Raw genomic sequence first — 20,844 nt, 5'->3', positions numbered from 1 at the left:
TATTCCAATCTATATGTAGCCCTATCCATTAGGAACTGTTTGAAATCGTGCTCTGTGTAAGGGAGGAAAAGGGGGTATGAATGAGGTTGGGCTGGAGACAGCAATTTTGATAATCTCTTCCACCTTTCACCATCTGGGTTTCTCCTTCCCTCCCATACCCTGCCTGTTGAAATACGGATTTCACTCGTTTGGGGTTTGTTTCTTTGTTTGCTTAGTTTGGGTTTTTGGTTTTATACTCTTGATCAATTGTTGTATATTAAAGGTCAGTTCTGCAGATGTCTTTGGAGACTTTGTCAGAAAAACAAACCTTGAAGACCACTAGGCATAATGACTCAGATATACCCAGGTCCTTACCCTCATTCCTGCCCTCTCTTCTTTCCACATATCCAAATTCTACCTCTTGCTAGGAACTCAAGCTGATCATCTTTGTACACTAACTAAACAGGTATTGAAGGATTCGTCACTTCTAAATTTAAGGTTAAGTAAAACTGGCTCTTAGAATTTACTGCCATATACCCAACTATTTGACTAATTTCTCCAATAAGATTATAGTCAACACCAGACAACATCAAGGAGAGAGACCCTGCCTTCTCTGTCCAACACAGTATCACTAGCACATAACACAGCATCTGGCACTTAGTGGGTGACTGGGGAAACCACTTTGCATCTCTCTGAATTCATACTTTGGCCCATGAAGTTAACTTTCAGGGATTCTGGAAAGATCATTTAACCCCGGGTCCACAAGGGAGAGTAACAGGTATGACTGGTGACTTTGGGAAATAGAACTGAGCAAGACCGGCTCAACTCTTCTCAACAATCTTTTCAAAGAAACCTGTTTTCAGGTGCACATCAAGGTGGGAGATTTGCAGTTGTGAGCAAATACATTTGACTCAGGGAATGGAGATTTCTAAGAAGTCCATTTGGTTACAGATCTAGACCCTGTTTTCCAAATAGCTTTAACAGTAATCAAGCTGATATTCAGATCTCTATCTCTTTGAATTCTATGTCTTGTTTCTCAGTTGATTCTAAATTTAGAGGCTGAGAATGCGGTGTGATTAATTATCACTACTAGAATCCTACCTGTAGTAGATACCTAGCAAATACTGATTGGTTGAATGAATGGATGAATGAATGAATGAATGAATGGCTATCAGGTGGCAAAGATGCAGCATAATTCTACTTTTCTTTCTCTGAGACATAACTGGCTTGCAAATTGCACTCCTGCTTTACTCCAGTCGTATTTTAACTATTCCTCTTAGGGTTTGCTCACAAACATGAGAAGCAATGGGCAATTTATAGCTGTATTTAATTCTATGTGATTTATTTCCTGGGAAACTAGTTAAGGGAATAAAGAACACCCACTTTAATAGTATTTTCTCTTCCATAGTCCACCAAGTAGGGATGTAAGTGGGTACAGCAATTCCTTTTTATAAAGCCATTATATAATAATTAAGCTTTATTCACACCTTAGTAAAATTACTTTAGTTAGATAATCTACTAACTATTTAGCAGAGTACAGCTAAATGATTAAATAATGAATTCAGTGAAAGAGGGAAAATTACAACAGAAAACAGTAAAAGTATATACTCTCTTACCCTACGTGCATCTTCCCCATTATTACTTTTCATACTTAAAATATTAAACATTTATTTTTTTCATTTCATATTTGATATAATATTTATTTGTAACCACATTTAAAATTAAACTTAATTGTTTTATGTTTGGTTGGACTCTTTTCTAAAACATAGATTTCTAATTCAATTTTTTTTAGTAGTGGTTAGTCTTACAAATCTTTCAAACCCACAGATATTAATTCTAATAGTAGGATATTACAGTTACAGTCTCTCTCCCTTTGACATCTTTTCCTAACATTTCTTGGGAGTGAAACTTTCAAATCATATCTGGGCCTATAGGTTAGGTAATAAAGTTACTTAAATAATTACTACTCTGTTAAAAATAATTCCATTGTTGATGGAAATACAAAATGGTACAGCGACTGCAGAAAACAGTATGTAAATTCCTCAAAAAAATTAAAACTGGAACTATTTGATCCAGGAACCCTACTTCTGGATATTTATCCAAAGAATTGAAATCAGGATCTCAAAGAGATATCAGCACTCCAATGTTCATCACAGAACTCTTCACAATAGCCAAGATAGTGAAACAAACTAAATGTCTATCAATGGATGAATGGATAAAGAAAATGTGGCATATACACACAATGGAATATTACTCAGTCTTAAAAAAGGAAGGAAATCTTGCCATATATGACAACATGAATGGCCCTTGAAGGTATTATGCTAAGTGAAATAAGCCAATCACAGAAGGACAAATACTGCATGATTTCACTAATCTGACGTATCTAAAATGGTCAAACTCATAGAATCAGAGAGAAGAATTATAGCTGTCAGGGGCTAGGGGAAGGAGGTAATGGGGCGTTGCTAACCAATGGACATAAAATCTCAATTGTTCTCAACATGAATACGTTCTAGTGATTTGCTGTACAGCATTGTACCTATAGTTAGACTGTATATATCATACACTTAAAAGTTTGTGTATGATATATACAAACTTTAAGAGGGTAGATCTCATCTTAAGTGCTCTTACCACAATAAAATAAAATTTTATTATCTTATATTAACAGAAATTTAATCTTCTATCACTGGGGAAAAGAAAGAAAATTGAATTCAGCATACATAACCCAATTATTCTCTTTCCTCTTTTTACTTTTTATCTAAAGTGCTTGCCAATTTTACTGTATGTCAGTAGCAAATTTGTTTGTTTTCCTTTACTGATGCAGTCTCATAATATTCCATCTCTATGCCAAATTCCCAAATAGTTTACAACTGATAATTAGTCCATTTTTATCCCCCACTAAAAAAAACCTGAGGCTGCTATATTTCTCTTGTTATTGTTACTGAGGTTTACATATGGTACTGATGCATACCTGACACTCAATAAATATTTGTATAATTAATTTTGAGGAGAGTAACTAAGGACAACATGTATACTTCAATTTTTCTCTAGTTTGAGTTCATGTGTTAAAGCACATCCCATTTTATTTTTTAATTCTGGAATAATCCTTATATCTGAAAAAAGTAAAGCATTAACATTTCTTAAGCATGCCTTATAGAAGTAGATTGACCCATCACTGTCCTATTTCTACCCTTTGGCATTTGGCATTGCTTTAATGAGACCCTATTAAGACATTAACCAGATTGTATACATAGTGACCAATGCTTATTAAAGTCTATATGCAGTTGCACAAATAAATTGTGTGTATATATTTGAATGAGAAATTTCTACTGTTCTGAGAAAGGTATCTTACTTCAAATAAAACCATGAAGTTATGTTGGAAAAATATGTTTTGGGAGCACTTTGCCCTCACTGAAAACCCCACCCTGATCCTTTCCTTAAGACATCATTAATAATAGTTAACATAAATGTACTAGGCACTGTCTCTCAAGCTATTGATGGATTTTCTCTAATCCTCACAACTCTCCCCCACCCCCCACTGAGGTAGATTAAATTAAGCTTTCCATTTTACAGTTGAGCTAACTGAGGCTTAGAGTAGTCAAGATCATTTCACTGGTAAATGCAGGAGTAGTGGTTTCTAAACCCAACCAGTGTGACTTGGAATCCACAACCCTCCATCACTCTATGGTAGTCCTTCCCATGGAACCATCATGTAGAAAATTTCAGCCTAAACTGATTTACATATTACCCCTCTTTTTCTTTTTCTAAGCTTACTTCTATTTCTGTTTTCTAATCTTTTAAAAATGGGGATAAAAAGCAATTCAGTCATAGACTGTACTTAAATTTATTTATAAGAATTTTAATTCAAAACTACCATAGATAAGCTGCAACATGCCCAGGTCAACCAAGAATGACTTACCTGTAAATTTGTAAATCATCAGAGTGAAAATGTCAAGTCATTAATTACATCCTATAATCTGAAGAGAACTAGCAGGTTTTAAGAACTCTTCACTCTGATTCCAGGCCCTTGAATTCTCAAGCTCTCAAGACTGTTAGGACCAAAGATGCTGTAAACATGGAGATGCTCTTCTCAGTCCCCTTCCAGGAAGAACCTGCCATCCTGCTGCAAGGAGTGAGGTCAGTGGATGGTCACCAGCTGTCAATTCCTTCAGGATCTACCTCAGTTGCAGAGAGCTGCCTTGCCCTTCCTGGAGTAGCCCACACCAGGTAACCTACCATATTAGACTTTTGTATATGTGGAGTTTACAGGACTATATAAGAAAGAAATAAATTGAAAATTGAAAAACAGCATGTTTTGTTACAAACACATGACAATATTTTGGTTGAGTGGAAGAAATATGTCAACAAAACAGCACTGCCCTAAAATATCGTATTTATAGAATTACTAACGTCCATATAAAGCAGGAAGCCTCGACGATTCTTTGATTTAAACAAGCTGTTCTCAAAATGGAATCAAAAAAAGGAAAAAAGGAAAGGAAAAGAAAAGAAAAATCTGATTTATTTTGTATTGAGATAAAGTACAGTGCATAAATGGGCTCTTGAGTAAGAAATAAAATTCAGCAGGAGAAATTGTTTAGATCATTCTGAAGCCAGGTTAAACAACAAATATGGCTTCTGATATACATATAAGCACACTAACAAAATGCCAAAGTAAAAAGATCCATATGATGTTTGAGGCCTAATTAAAATTCTACCCAGAGTTGCTACATGTATATTCACTTTGTGTGCAGAAACAGACATCCATGTGTCCTTGTATTAACTACAGCACTTACACATCTATGAAATGGGAAGAACAACATTGTTTCTTCCCCTGAGTGTGAGAATTCACCAGCAAAATGTTCTGGATGTAAAGTTTCAAGCTAATTTAGCAATAAGTTCCATAAAAGATTTGAATAAAACATTATAGCTACAATAATCCCCTTAAGCTAGTAATAGAAATGAAAATTATTTACTCTGGGAATCTGATTGAATTGCTGTTAAATCATTTGTCTATGTAAATTATTTGCATATCAGAAAAGATAGAAGCCCCATGTGTTTATCTCCATTTTCACCCAGGCCTAAAGCTATATAAAATATTTGATTTCTGGTGCACCTGAGTTTTCTCAGCTATTAGTTGACATCAGTACTCATCCTCTTAAGAAATAAAATAAATCTGAAACAACTTTTGGAAGGTAGGAAGCTTACAGCCAGAATTTTAGTTTATTACTGCACAGATAATATGGTAAAAAGTTAAAATCTTGAAGTGTTCTTTATTGGTAAATGAAATCTTATTTTTCATTCTTAGAGTTAATACTTTCAAAATATGGATACTTAAGATTCAGTATTACAGCACAATTTGCTATGTCTAGAATATTTAATGAGACTTCTCTGCAGTTACAATGCCTAACACTTCAGGATTTCAAAGTACTGTAAGAGCAGTAATCAATTAAGCCTTACAACATCTTAAGTTAATAGCCTTACAACATCCTAAGTTAATATTAAGTCATCTGCCTTTGGTTAAACATAAACCAATGTTGGGGGAAAAAATTACAAGGTTAATTTACTTGAATACTTCTATGTCCTGAACATTTATAAACAAATGAGTCAGATTCATAAGTAATTTTTATTCTAGTTATGTTTCTTATTATAAATAAAACATTCAGAAAAATTCCACCACAAAATACATGTATAAAGTATAATTTACTAACAAGCACTTAATGGGTATCTGCAATGTGGTAAATCTTTCTGAATCTGGGAGGAATCTTCAATATTGTTAGCTAATGTTTACTTTTTGGTTATAAATTATTATGGATCTTATGTTTAGTTCTACATCATAGAAGAAATGTATTCAGTAGAATTCTCAGTGATACAGCAACTCTTGATTCATTTATAAGAACCTCACATTAGCCAATAACCTCCCTATGAAATTTAAAAGATCAATATATGGCATTTATTAAGTTGAAAAAAAAAAAAAGAAAAAGAAGAGAGGAGCTTTGAAAATATTTTCATGAGTTGAACTCATTTAGACCAGATGAAGGAAATCTAGTGTAAGATGGGGATTGCTAGGGGCTGAGCAGTCCAACACCAGGCCTGACCTTGGCCCATGTAGCTTTCTTCAACCTTCAGTCATTGAAAAGACCCTAGGAAATACTGGTCACATCAAGGACATTCAGTCTTGCATAGCAAATTCCATAAGCCTTGAAGTGAGCTCTGGTATGACCATTGCCCAAGAGATATTGGAAACTCTCTACTACACCCTCCAACCTTTGGTACTAGTCAGAAATATGAAGAGAGTCTAATGAAGACCTGAAAGCAGAGGAATGTTCTTTATTTCCACAGCAGTAGGATCTAAATTTGCATTTAAACTATCAGTAAGTCTGGCCATACATGGTCAAATAGAAACTCAAGGTGCCATCAACAGAAGAGGGTTGCCTGAGGCCAAGACTAGTGCCAGTTCTTTTGGCATTTCCCCAGCCAGAATTCTTAGCTTCCGACCCAGGGCTGGGACCAGGGTGAGGCGAGTGAGGTGCTCAAGGCACAACATCAAAGGAGGCACATTGTGGGCCTGGTAGTGAGAGCCTCCTTCAATGTTGTACAATAGATGTCCCACTTGCCTACCTCAGTCTAGGTCCTGTCCGACTATAGCTTTTTCAAGGGTTTTATGGCAAGAAGCTCAAAATGTCAAGACACTGTTGATAACAAACAAATGAGTCTATACCTTAGAAAGGGAGGCTATGAATGGTAGAGTACATAAAACAAAAATGTTCAAAAGAGAGGCCCCCTCCCAATTAATGAAATATTGTCCACCAAAAATATGTAAAGTTGCTAAATCATCTGAACTAATTCCACAACATCTCATTTGGGATTGGAACACAATTTATTATTTCAAAAATTTGGATTATCATGGATAAAATCCATCCTTATAATGTATCTATGGACTTCCCTGGTGGCGCAGTAGTTAAGAATCCGCCTGTCAGTGCAGGGGACACAGGTTTGAGCCCTAGTCTGGGAAGACCCCACATGCTGCAGAGCAGCTAAGCCTGTGTGCCACAACTACTGAGCCTGCGCTCTAGAGCCTGCGAGCCACAACTACTGAGCCTGCGTGCCTAGATCCTGTGCAACACAACAAAGAGAAGCCTCTGCAATGAGAAGCCCGCACACCGCAACAAAGAGTAGCCCCTGCTCGCCGCAACTGGAGAAAGCCCACGCACAGCAACAAAGACCCAATGCAGCCAAGAAATGAATAAATAAATGTATCTATATGTGCTAAAAATCTAATACAATAATTAGTCTTGAAAATGCGTAATAAATTTACCCCTACCCCCACCTCTAATATGTACAAAGAGGCTCCTATATAATAATGAATTCTATTTCCTATGAATGTCTTTAAAGCTACTACAATATAATTAAATGATTCTAATTGTAGGAGTTTTTGTAGTTGCCAATTTCTAATCAAATGACAACAGCTCCTCAAAGGTTGAGCTAAATGGCTATTCCTACATTACAATCAGAATATAATATCTTACAAAATGAAAACGTTTCAAAAGGAATAGTGATTCTGGGGGTTCATTCATATCTGAAGTACCAGAGTGAAGGACACTTGGACTGTTAGGTTCCTGGCTTAATTGTAACACAGGTCACCATTTTTATAAATGAATGGATTAATGTTAGAAGCAGTACTTATTGAATCCTTTTCTATTCCTAAGGAACTTAACCTTTTCAACTTAATACCTTTCATTCCCAAATTCATTTGCAAGTAAAAATAAAACTATTTAGTCTTAGTGACTTTCTAAGACTTGTGAACTAAGAATTTTTTAATTTGTAAGTTTCCTGCAGTCAGAGACTATCCACTTATTATCCATTTATTTCAACTTATTATTATCCCTGTATACTCCCAGGGTACAAGTTTCATGTTTATTTGTTAAATAAATAAATAAATAAATAGGATATTAAGATGTACATCCTAACTTTTGGAATTGAATTCAACATAGTGAAAAAAAAAATCTGCTTCATAGTCCTTGAGTCTAATTCATTATAAGCAATATCTTCCTAGAGATAGGTTTGCTATTAAGGCAAAGGTGAAAAAATCATCAAAGATATTTGAGAATTTTTATCAGATATCTTGTCATTGTAATAATTTGTAGCCCACAAAAACATGAAGAAGCTCTGCTCTAACTTTCTATTAAGTCTTTCTACTAAAATGTATAGAATAGAATGTTTTTTAAGTATCAAGTTTTTACTTTTTGGAAATCAAGCCCTTGTCAGCTGCATCATTTGCATATATTTTCTCCCAGTCCATAGGTTGTTTTTTCATCTTGTTTATGGTTTCCTTCGCTGTGCAAAAGCTTATAAAATTGATTAGGTCCCATTTGTTTATTTTTGTTTTTATTTCTATTGCCTTGGGAGACTGACCTAAGAAAACTTTGGTACGATTATGTCAGAGAAGTTTTGCCTATGTTCTCTTCTAGAAGTTTTATGGTGTCTTGTCTTGTATTTAAGTCTTTAAGCCATTTTGAGTTTATTTTTGTGTATACTGTGAGGATGTGTTCTAGCTTCATTGATTTACATGTGGCTGTCCAACTTTCCCAATACCACTTGCTGAAGAGACTGTCTTTTCTCCATTGTATATTCTTGCCTCCTTTCATGAAGATTAATTGTCCATAGGTGTGTGGGTTTACTTCTGGGCTCTCTCTTCTGTTCCATTGATCCATATGTCTGTTTTTGTGCCAATATCACATTGTTTTGATTACTGTAGCTTTGTAGTATTGTCTGATCTCTGAGAGGTTTATGCCTCTTGTTTTGTTCTTTTTCCTCAGGATTGCTTTGGCAATTCTGGGTTTTTTATGATGCCATATAAATTTTAGGATTATCTGTTCTAGTTTTGTCAAAAATATCATGAGTATTTTGATACATATTGCATTAAATCTGTAAATTGCTTTAGGTAGTATGGCCATTTTAAAATATTAATTCTTCCAATTCAAGAGCATGGGGATATCTTTCCATTTCTTTGAGGGATGACTCAATTTCCATTATTAATGTTTTGTAGTTCTCAGCATATAGGTCTTTCACCTCCTTGGTGAGGTTTGTTCCGAAGTATTTTATTTTTTTGGATGTGATTTTAAAAGGAATTGTTTGTTTACATTTCCTTTCTGATATTTCATTGTTATTGTAAAGAAATGCAACCGATTTCTGTATCTTAATCTTGTATCCTGCTACCTTGCTGAACAGTTTTTACTTTTAAAGTATTTTATAGATTTTTAAGCACTGATCATGTGATGTGTGATGGTCACACAATTCTTGGAGTAAATCAAGAATTGTTTCCACACTACGGATGACAAAATTTGGGTTCAGAGAGAATATGTGACTTGACTAAGTTCAGAGCATTGAAAAATGAATAAGAAAGGTTAGAATCCAGGTCCTTTTATTCCTATCCAGTGTGTTTTCCACTGCAAGGTACAACTGGCTGAATGTAATAATGAGCACTGAAAATTTTAGATACTAATAGAAAAAGATTACTGTATCTAGAGATTTCATATTTTATGGTGGTTGATCATTTATACCCTTGATATCAAATTCCTTTAAAATGTAGAGTACCTTGAAATTCTTTCTTCTTCCTTATACGTGAAATATAACTGTGCCTATTAACAAGGTACACTCTATAAATATTAGCTACAAACAAACACATGAGGAAGGACCACATAAAAGTACAAGTGCGTCACTGCTGTCGTCAAACCCACTCTCCTTGTCCCTCACCAAGGGGAAAGTGACCTCCAAAGACATTGAAAAGGCAACCCATTTACACTGCAGTGCTTATATATCTGATCCCAGGGTATCTTCCACAATCCATTTACTATCTATAACTGACTATAATGTTATTAACTTTTAGTGACTAGTCTCATTGCCCTTCACTGACCATATATAACTATATCCTAATGATTTTAACTATCTTTAAAATAGGATACTCATATAAAAAGAGTAAGTTTAAATATATCTTTCTAAGAGAATTGAGTTTTAAAAGTGAAGGCATGAAGAAAAGTTGGTAGAGGACTGTTTCAAAATAAGTGAATAGTAACACAAGTTCCCTTGGATTGCTGTATAGAATTTTAATTCACTACTGTGAAGTTCAAGAACTTCTATTTTTCATGCCTGGCATTCCTCCAAAACTTTGGCCAGAAATGATTGAGTATGAGTAATGGCTTTTACACTGTGAAATGATGGCTTATTCCTCCTACAAACTTGTCATTCTTAGCTGTGAACTTTGGCAGACCCTTAAAACAGATCTGCCACCATGAACTAGTACTACTTTCAACGTGGACCATCCACATAATTAAACCATTTTGTTGTAGTTGTGGTTGTATAGAGCACTTATTATGATAGTGGAGAACTGACTTCTACTATCAGTCACATCTATGCCATTTTAAGTAGTTACTCAATTTCTTTGTTTCTGTTGTCTGATGGAGATACACCTAACTCTATCTACCTATTTTTGTGAGAAGAAAAAGATATTCCAAGGGACACAACTTCAAAGTCTTAAAAGACACGTCTAACTTTAGGCAATACAATTCATCACTATTTATTCTCTCTGAAGTGATATAGGAGTACCCTTGAGATATTACTAACACTAAACTGAAACCAAATATTCACTCTCATAGCTTATATGTAGTCATTCTATCTTTGATGATGGTTTAGAACATATCTCCTTTCTGGCTCTCTTGGTACAATTAAACTGAACCCAAGAAAATGGCTGTTCCTGGGTTTCTTAATTCAGAATGGTAGTTTCTTATACTTTCTCTTGAGATCTCTTTTTCTTTCTCTCTCTCTCCCCACCATACCTACTCCTTCAGACCTCCTTTCTCTTTCTGTCTCCCTCTTCCTTCTGCTTTTTTTCACCCCTATTTCTTTCCCACTCCAGTCAGTGGAGGTCACGAGAATCTATGGGTGTTGCTTAGCCCTGCAGATATCATTTGGGCTAAAATCATAGTGAATCCTTCCTTGAGCAATCTAAGCAATAGAAGCTTGGGAAGTATTTGGAGGATTTTTAGCCAACCCACTGAGCACACAAAGTATAAGCAGTACACTCAAAACTATTACAACCTATTTTTACATCAACAGCTAGAAGTTGTTTGGGTTTTTTTTCCTACTTCACTTTTTACAGCTCTTACTACTATAAAAGCAATATATTTAAAGCTACTGTGATTACTTAAGTTTTATATTCACTAAAGACCATTTTCATTAGCAAAGTTCCCTTGTAGTAATTTCAGATTTCTCTGGGAATAAATGTCTTCATAAAAGTATAGGAAGGAACAGAAGTTCCTACAGTAATTTCATAACTCACTGGTGGGGGTGGGGGAAGAGTACTTAATGTTCTGTTCCTGAACCTGGTCCTCAGTTACAGATATATTCAGAGAGACAGGCTCATCAGCTGATAACTGCCTTAGTGTCTTAATCTGCAAAATAAATATAATAAATTTGTCCTTCTAAAAGAAGAGTTGAGGGAAAAGGAAAAAGCAAAGGAAGTGTCTACATGATGATCTGTAAATATCAAAATTATGTAGATATTTTCCTCCCAACATTTTTTCCCAGAAAACTTTACAGCGACCCAACACAGAATAGGGGTTAAACACACTACCTACAGCCATGTGGCTCATGTACATATAAACAACTCCATGCTTGAACCCAAAGTGTGAGCAATAGTGTCTGGGCACAAGCAGAGCCCTGATAGCCTTTTGAAAAATTTGTTTTCTAAACAGAACACTTACATTTTTACATATTCACAGGAATTGTGATCCTTCTTTATGTTGGGTGAAAATTAGTAAGTTAGTAGTTTAGAACTATGTTTTTCCTTTGTAAGTGACACCTTTGCTTCATGATAAACTACACCCCATACAATCTTATTGGAAACAATGAATATGGGAATAATACCTTGACAGAAAGGAGCCTGATGCCAGGTCTTGAAAATTTCCATGGATGGTGTGCAGTCACATTGTTTAAGCCAAAACCTGTCTTCAGGGTCTTCACCACTTTGCAAGCTGTCAAAATCCTCATCATTTTGAAGACGTTGATTTGTGACTAAAAATAAATGAAATTGCATATACTTTATGAGAATTTTGCTATAAGATTTTTAAATTAATGTGAAGAAAGCTGGGGGTGTGCAATCTGGTGTTTAAGGCTGACTGCACAGTGATCTTTGAAATTCCATTCATTCTGTCATTAAATGTTTTCGGCTATAGCTCCTCCTTCTCTTAAGCCCTCCTCCTGAGGTAATGTCCAGAGATGTTCTATGGACATGTAATACAAATTGCAACACATCAAACACTACCTTCTCCTGCTGAATAATGCTAGTGTTGTGGAAAACCAGTCATCTGTCAAAGGAATTGCTTATGCAGCTGAATAGAATGATCTAGAAGCAGTGGACACCTCAGGAATATCCCTTGCCCTAAAGAGTAGCAACTTTCTAATAATGCTAAGGATCAAAGGTTTTTGCTTGTGTGAGATGTAATGCCTAATTTGCCTTAAAAGACATTTTGAATTCCCAAAGAAACTGAAGACTTGCGACTTTCTGCTTGGAAAAGACAATGGAAATCACATAGAGTAAAAAGGACATCAAAATAAGCTTTTCTCCACAAATATAGAACAAACATTTCTACATTGTGCTTTTTTTTTTTTTGAGTTAATAGTGTATTACATTCTTACCATTGCATTGTTCTTTGTTCCAAATGTTAAAGCAATCAGTAATATCAACTAAAACACAACTAGAGCAAAGTAGCCCATTTCTATCCCTCTTAATTTTTCAATTTGTAAAAAGTATATGAAATAATGGTAAACATTGATTTTAATGAGTACACATTCCTAAGATTTTTTTAGTTGTTTGTTACATATAAAATTCTCAAAACGTGAATATTTGTGTTTCAACCTGAGTTGAAATTGATTCACTTAGCCCTCAATCCCATGTTTAATCAGGCAGTCAAAGGGTCTCATTGGCTGGAGGAAGCTCTTACTTAAGTCATGTGTTTATGTAGATTAGGAAGCTCTGCAGTATTATCCTTTGATATCCTTGCAAAGGAGGCCAAGAAATAAAGGCTTTTTCCTAGCACTTTTCACAATGGAAAAGATGACGTAGAATGGCACAGAGATTGTAAACTTCATGATGTAGGATGAGTGCTACAATTAAGTTGGGGGGGGTTGAGGATTTTTTTGTTTTTAAGGAACAAAGTTTAAACTCCATCTTCTTCTGCCTTACTTAATGTATTCATGTACAAACATTCTCTGAAGCCAAACTGCTTCACAGCTCCTGGTGATAGAAAACTGAAAAAACAGTCTCAATCTAGTGTAAATAATGAATAAAATAAGTAATGTATGGTAGTGTGTCCAAATACAATGGAGAAAGAGAAAGAAAGAAAGAGAGAGAGAGAAAGAAAGAAAGAAAGAGGAAGGAAAGAAAGGAAAGAAAGAAAGGGAGAGAGAAAGGAAGAAAGAAGGAAGGAAGGAAAAGATCAGCTCCCTTGTGCATGTTCAGTAAAATTTAAATATGTGATTACGTTGAACCATATTATCTTGAAGAAGTCAAAGAGTATACCAAGTAGATGGAGGGGAAAAAAGCAGAAGGGACAGCATGAGCAATAGCACAGATACATGAAACCATATGGCATATTAAAAAAAAAAAAAGCTAAAACAGTCTGCTAAAGCCTAGGTGCACAGTACAGGTTGCGGAAATGAAGAGGAACCATAACAAGGAAGATTATGTGTGCTTTAAAATGGTTGGTCTTAGTCCATAAATAGTGTTCATGGTAGTCATGAAACTGTTTTGAACGAAGGTGAAATTACTGTGAAAGAAAGATTATGGAAAATGAACTGAAGGAGGATGAAACAAACAGAAGAAAAACTCCCAACTCAAAGAACTAAGAGCTTAGAAACAGAGCTTACTGGTTTAGACCAGTAAGTACGTTAGGCCGTGGACTCATCCTTGTCTATATACATAAAAATTATATATAGTGAGGATTTGTCTTTCTCTAATAAGAAAAATAATATGTACTTATCACAAAAAAATTTTAAGATGCACAATAAATTTAAATCAGTCATAGTTCCATCACCCAGAGGTACCCATGCAGTGAACACTGTGGTATGTTTCCTCCCTTTATTCTCTACGCTTTGGGGTACTAAGGAGTCCAGAACTTAAAGAAGGAAAGACATTAGTAAGTGACTTCATAACCACTTTTAACAGTTGAACAAAAAGCATGGTGAACTGAACATGGTTTTCCAAAAAGATGTCAACAACTTTAGGGTACAATTCCATAACTCTAGAACCTAAAGAAAAATATAAGCCTGAGAGTTGTAATGGGCTTTCACTTTTTTCAGTAAAAGGTCCTGGATGTAGGCTATGGTCCATGTTTCTAGTCACCATAATGAAAGAGGAAAGGGCAGAAGATTTGGAGAGTTTGGTTAAATATTCTGAAAATTCATCCATCATGATTCTACAATCATCTCAGGAATTGGAAAGACCAATAAATTAAATGGTGGGTAGTTTCAGATTTGAGTGTTCAGGGTCGACTGAAATCTCCAACCAAACTGAAAAAGAAAATTATATTAGTTAGTGAGGGAGTTTACATTTGGGTAGATCAAAGGCGTGAGGTGATAAGAGTTGATTAGTAGTGAATATGAAAGACATAAAGATAGTAAAAATATTACACTTTTGTGAAAGACATTTTTTCAGCACACTTTAAAAGAAAGTATTTTTCAGGTTGGAATGATTCTTTTCTCTGATCTCATTTACATGGTCCTCCTCTCACATAAGCTATCCGCATACAACTAAGCAGGGTAAAAGCACGCACACATGTACACACAGAAGGTTGGGGGAATCTGTATTTGAAATGTATTTTGTATGAGCCAGGTCATTAAGGGTTCTCTAATCTTATAAGTCACTCACTCAAAACAGAAAAATACTGTTTATGAATTTATCCCTTCTTTTCTACTGATACACTTATTATCGTTATCACAGTTTACAGCATTAGGCTATTTTCCTCTGTACACCCCCATATGGAAAATTAAGAATTAGTGAAACTAAACATTTCTCAGTTTTGATGGAGTAAGTAACATTCTAGTACTTTTTAATCTAGGGCTGATAAAGCATTTTATTTCTTCCATAAAGGAAAATGCATTATATATATATGAATAAATATGTATTTATGGGTATGCAGAGAGATTAAAATATGTATGTATATATAGAGAGACAGCAAGAAAAGTGTCCTTAACGAATACAATTATTTATCATTTCTTAAGAGAAATGGAAGCATTCAGCCTCCCAAATCCCTAAGACTTAATTTGATGAATTTGTCATTAGGATATCTGGTATTGAAAATGGTGCTATATCCAGCACTAAGTGGTAGTTATTTTCTTCTGTTACTTAAAGAAATTTGGAAAACACTGAAAAATAGATAATAGCCTACACCCAAAACACAACCTCTGTTAATATTTTAGCATATCCTCCTCTAGCATTTATTTCTATATACAAGTCATAATTTTGAAAACAGTGATCGACTTGCATTACGCTTTTGTGAGGTAATATTATATTTAAGGTATGTTCAATGTTATTACATGTTCTTTTCAAACCTTAATTGAAATGGCTACAAAATATTTCATTTTCATTGCTTCTATTGTTGCTACAAAGCATATCAATATTGCCATTTTTTATAAACATTGCCAAATTTCTCTTCAAAAAGAAAGTACCCACCTACATACCAATCACAATGTGAATGTCCCTTTCAATACACCCTTGCCAACTCTAGGTGTTATCTTTCATTTGCTTATTTGAGCACAGGAAATGATATTTTGTTTTCATTTGTATTTTAAATAACTAGTGAAGTCAAACACTTCCATATGCCTTTACTTAGTACTATTTCCCCTTTTTTCTTACATCTTTTTGTTCCCATTAATCCATTCCCATTAATGATCAAGAAAGCCTCTTAAAAGAAAACGTAAAGCAACACTGATTGATAGCCTGTATTTGTACTAATTTCAAGTGTCCTCTTCATTTGGACAATCCATTGATATAAGTAAGGGAGACCTGCTACCATTTGGGAAAAATGAGACCAGCTCATCCTGGATAATAAAGGCTTTAGGTTTTGGAATAAAGAGAAAATAATGGCATTAGTAATTCCTTCTTAAAAAGTACAGAAACTGCCAACAGCTTTCTTGAAGTGTGTCTTACTAAGGAATGAATAGAGACAACTCTAAGAAAGTGATGCATCTTTCAAAAAGTCTCTAATATAGCAAGCATGCAAGAGGTGCTTCTGAAAAATGATTGAATGAATGAATTGGTTCCTGTGTACCGAATTTCTGCCAGATCAATGACGTTTATTTAAGCAGAAACAAATAAAATTAGGTCAGATGAACATAGGAGGAAGTAAAGATGCTTTGGAATAGGAAAAGAGAGCTGTCAATTAAGAATTATACAAAAGACGATAAATTTAAGGCAAGAAGCAAGGTATGTCTGGAGAGCAAATAAACTCAGAGTAGAAGAAAATAAAGAACCACCCCCCTCAAAAAAAATGTTCTATTTTGTGTTTGAGCAGTGATGCGTGAAGACAGAATAGAAAAGGTAGAAGTGATTATTATCGTTCATTTCTGATTTTTATTAGCCTAATATAACAAGGAACACTGTCACAAGTGAGGATATGGACAAAAAAGGGCTACTCTTTGAAGAAAAGTGGTGTGGAATCGTACCTACATAAAAAAGCATATACTTTCTCTCATCATAGAAACTAGGATAAGCTAGTAGAAAGATTCCTCAAATAAAGTTTGGCCAGGGAGAAGATTTGTCAATAATGACAATAGATGTTAGGTTGTTAGATGATGAGGTTTTTAAATAACCAGATGTCTTTGAAAATCCAATCAAGTAAGACACATTCATTAAGGTCCAATTGGCATTTTGAGGAATAGAAGGTGAAGAACCAAGTTCATGAATGTGCTTATCAATCTAACATTTGATAGCATAAAGGCTGAAGTGATTCAAAGGAAGGTGAAAAAATGAAGCTGGAAAAGAGACCTTGAAAAAATGATTTCACACATTAAAATCCAAGGCACAAGTGATTATATTCTAGGATAATAAAAAAAGCAATCATTTATAAGACCCCATTTGTAAAAAAAACTTAAAGAGAACAGGTTAGTTGGTACAAGCAGCATGTGTTTGTAAAGAATAAATCTTATCATACCAATTTCCTGCCTTTAAAAAAGAGACATTATTACCAGACTATGTAGAAATGTTAGATGTAATCTACTTTAATTCAAGAGCATTGAGTATATATTCTAGACCATTATTAGGTGCATACACAATTGCTGGAGAATGTATATAAAGGTAGGAGGGTGTAGTGAATTACCCAGTGAGTAAAACAAGCTTTCTATGATTTGTGAGATTAGAAGAACAGAGTGGACAATGCCTTAGAAAGTTGATTCAGAATTCACAGTGACCTTGGCAAACTGAAGACGTAGTCAAACACAAACAGATTAAAGTACAAGCAAAGGGAGTTCAAGTGTAAGTTAGTCCAAAAAGAGGAAGAAAAACAAGCTACAAATACAAGTTGTAGAGGACTGATTATATAGAAGTAGGTCAAGCATATGTAGCAGTCATACAGTATAGCAACTGCCCAAAGTTAGTCATAATAAGCTGTAATCATTAAAGTTGTAAATCATTGAATCATAAATTATACAAAGAAGGAAGAAATTAGAGTGAAATTTAAGAACGAAAACTCAGTCACTAGAAAGTTAAATATTAAATAACTTGAAACACAAAAAATAAAATTTTGACATTGAGATAACTATAAATTTAAAATCATGTCATGTAGGATTCCTAATCAAAAGCTTTCAATTTTCCTAAAAGTCTAAAAAATTTTTAAAGAGGAATTTCTTGGGTAATAAATTTTAAAAATCCTACAATAAAAGCTAAAACATTGGAATTTATAACCACAGTATATTAGCATATACCTATATCTATATAGAAAGATATATACACCACTTACTATTATGCCAGTAAGTGCAAATAAGTATTTAAATAAATCAATTTTAATGAGTCCAATGATGATAAATATGATCCTGCTTGACAGTTGAGGTACTCGCCATTTTTTGATCACTACTAAGTGCCATCCCTTGAGCTAGGCACTTGGAATGCCTTTTTTGCTAATCTCAAAACCAATCTCTGTACTAAATGTAGCTAATAATATCCCTATGTCATAGATGAAGATGGTGAGTGTGTCCCAGAGAGTTTAGCTTGCCCATGATCACACAGCTAATAAGTTGCAAAGCCAAGATCAGAACTCAGGTCTCAGCCAACGTCCATTCTTTTTCCAGCATGTCAAGTATATCTGGGAAAAACAGAGGCAACAACATGAAATGACTTAGAAAGAGCAGGCTGGTTAAGATGAATTTTGCAGAAAGAATACATGATTGTAGAAGTTGCAATGCTCAGAAATACTATGACATTACCTGGAAATGGATAAAATGTAACTTCAGTAAAAATCAAAGAATGAGAAAGAAGAAAGTATCCATAACTTCTCTGATTTATTGTTATGTTTAAAATTAAAATAATATAAAAAATGAAGAAAGTAATATAGAAATAAAACTATAAATTTTTCCCAATAATCTATCTAGTAGAACTAATTGGCCTGGGAGTCATACTTCTAGTTGGCTAACTGATTCAGCCCAACTTACCTAAAATAGCAAAGGAAATTTTATATTTTTCTGTGTTACATCCTATTGCTTTAAGTTACTTACTTCAGAATCTGAATAATTTAATGCCATTGAATTTTCATGATTGCTGATAAAGTTAGAATTGCTAAAAGAATAACCTATTCAGAAACTATTAATTGAGTACTTTCTATGTATCAGATGCTGTATAACAGGAAACGATTGTTTTCAACTAAAAGATACTTTGTAGGAAATTAATCTCTTTTTAAATGTATTGCCTAAACTATCATCAAACAGAGAACATAATAATTATGTAATAGATAGTTTTATATAGTTGAAAGTGTGATTTTTAAAATCACCTTTTCTAATTGCTCTGTTTTATAGATATAAGAAATAGATATCTACATAAGCTAATGTTATCTCATTATTTTTGAGTTAATACCAAATCTAAAGCCTTTAGTAGAAATCGCTGTAGATAAGTAAGTTCCTAACAATTACTACCTTTCAAATAGAAATAATTTTGTAAGTGATGGAACAGTTAGTGAAAGAAATTAACAACTACATAAATCAAACTCTACACTTAATTTTGGCCTAAGCATTTTCTTAAATTTTGGCCTAAACATGCCTACAACATAAATTTCATAAAATAGAATGACTAAATCATTAGGCAATTGTCACTCTAAAGAGTAAAATATTTCTAAGGAAAATTTATAAATTTAATTCATCACCAGCCTTTTTTGCACAATGATTAACATTGCAACAAAATCATCTTTTGCTGAACAGAACAAACAGCTCTGATGGGCTTGTTAATTCTTAACTTTTGCCAAGAGTAAATACAAAAGATTTTGCAAGGCTCTAAAGAGCAACCCTAGCCATGAGGAGGGGTTACCCATGGTACTCCAGGTCATGTGCTGGGAGAGTACTGGATCCTCTTTAAATTAAATATATTTGAGGATCACAAAGAAGCAAGTTGTGCAACGTGTCTTGAAATTTCTGACCTCGTGAAGTAAGGGGTGGCAGGTTACATGGGAATGACGTAGAAGACTTTTCTTTCTAAACTAAAAACAGGTCACCCACGCACATTCCTACTCTACCACCTTTAGAGTATATTTGTTACATTAAATCTGATTTCTTTCATGACCTCTCGTTTTCAAGGGAACTTGGTCCAGGAAGGTATATTCCGCCCTCCTAACAATCAGATCACCACTCAAACAGTAAAGTTCCATCTTTCTAAACTACTATTGCAAATTTCCATGAATGGACCATACAGCTATTTCTTCTTCCAGATTTGGAGATTCCTAAGTTGGGTGATTGAAAGGTGGGGTGCCTTTTTTCACTTTATTGAGGTTAAAAAATTGGGGGGGAAAGTAATCCTGTAGAGGGAAGAAAGAAAAGAAGGAGACAGAGAAGGGGAGAAAGAAGAGGAGGAAAAAAAACATCCTCATCCTTCAATGCTACAAACTGCTAACAGTCAAAAATGCCTATTTGGATTTTAACTACTGACATTCCCTGGGGTGTTGAAGAATTAAGTGTTTTATTCTGGTATTGTTTATTTGATGTCATTTATTTTTAACCTCTACTTGACTTAATCAAGATCATCCTCAGCTGAAAGGAAGAAGGAAATATATAATGTTGTTACTATTGGACTCGAGGGATTGATTATTTCAAGAGAACATTCTTGAAAGCTTTGCAGACCGAAAAAGCAGGGGATTGAGCATTAAAAAGTTGCAGACTGTGTCAAGGTTTCAAAAATTTGTTTTTAAAAACTAATTGACTGGGATTAGAAGTTAAAGTTAATCAGTAATAATAAAAATCCGACAAAAGAAATGATTAGACATTTTGTAAAAAACAGTAAGACAAATGAAAGAAATAAAGTTGTATAAAAGAAGAAGTATTATCACCATGTTACTTACTATGGATGGGACACCAATATGTAACTTGGAAAAAAAAGGGTTGTCAAGTTAGAAAATATTTGTACTAAAATTGGTGACTGCATTCCTCAAATTATTAAAGACCCTGACTTAAAAAGTCACTTGTCCGTACATGTCTGTTTTTCTACCATTAATTAACTGGATTAATTAGTACTTGATTAATTAATCAATACTTCTTTATTATAACAGACAAAGATAGAGAGTTTTTAGGGACATAGATTAGTTATAAATTATTGCTACTCCCAACACAAACCAAGGATTC

General features: G+C 34.2%; 1 protein-coding gene across 1 annotated transcript in view; it reads right to left on the bottom strand.

Annotated features, from left to right (window-relative positions):
• The window catches only part of CPS1 (carbamoyl-phosphate synthase 1), a 149,747-nt gene extending 137,600 nt beyond the window's left edge, over nucleotides 1-12,147 (bottom strand). Inside the window, exon 1 of the mRNA XM_024124648.1 lies at nucleotides 11,899-12,147. Coding sequence (XP_023980416.1) covers nucleotides 11,899-12,024 — 126 coding nt within the window. The 5' untranslated portion in view covers nucleotides 12,025-12,147. The remainder of the gene's footprint in view (nucleotides 1-11,898) is intronic.
• Nucleotides 12,148-20,844: the final 8,697 nt, after the last annotated feature.

The sequence above is a fragment of the Physeter macrocephalus genome, chromosome 2, assembly GCF_002837175.3.
Source record: "Physeter macrocephalus isolate SW-GA chromosome 2, ASM283717v5, whole genome shotgun sequence".
NCBI lineage: Eukaryota > Metazoa > Chordata > Mammalia > Artiodactyla > Physeteridae > Physeter > Physeter macrocephalus.
The sequence above is the reverse complement of the archived record's forward strand: the minus strand, read 5'-3'. Positions and strand labels throughout refer to the sequence as shown.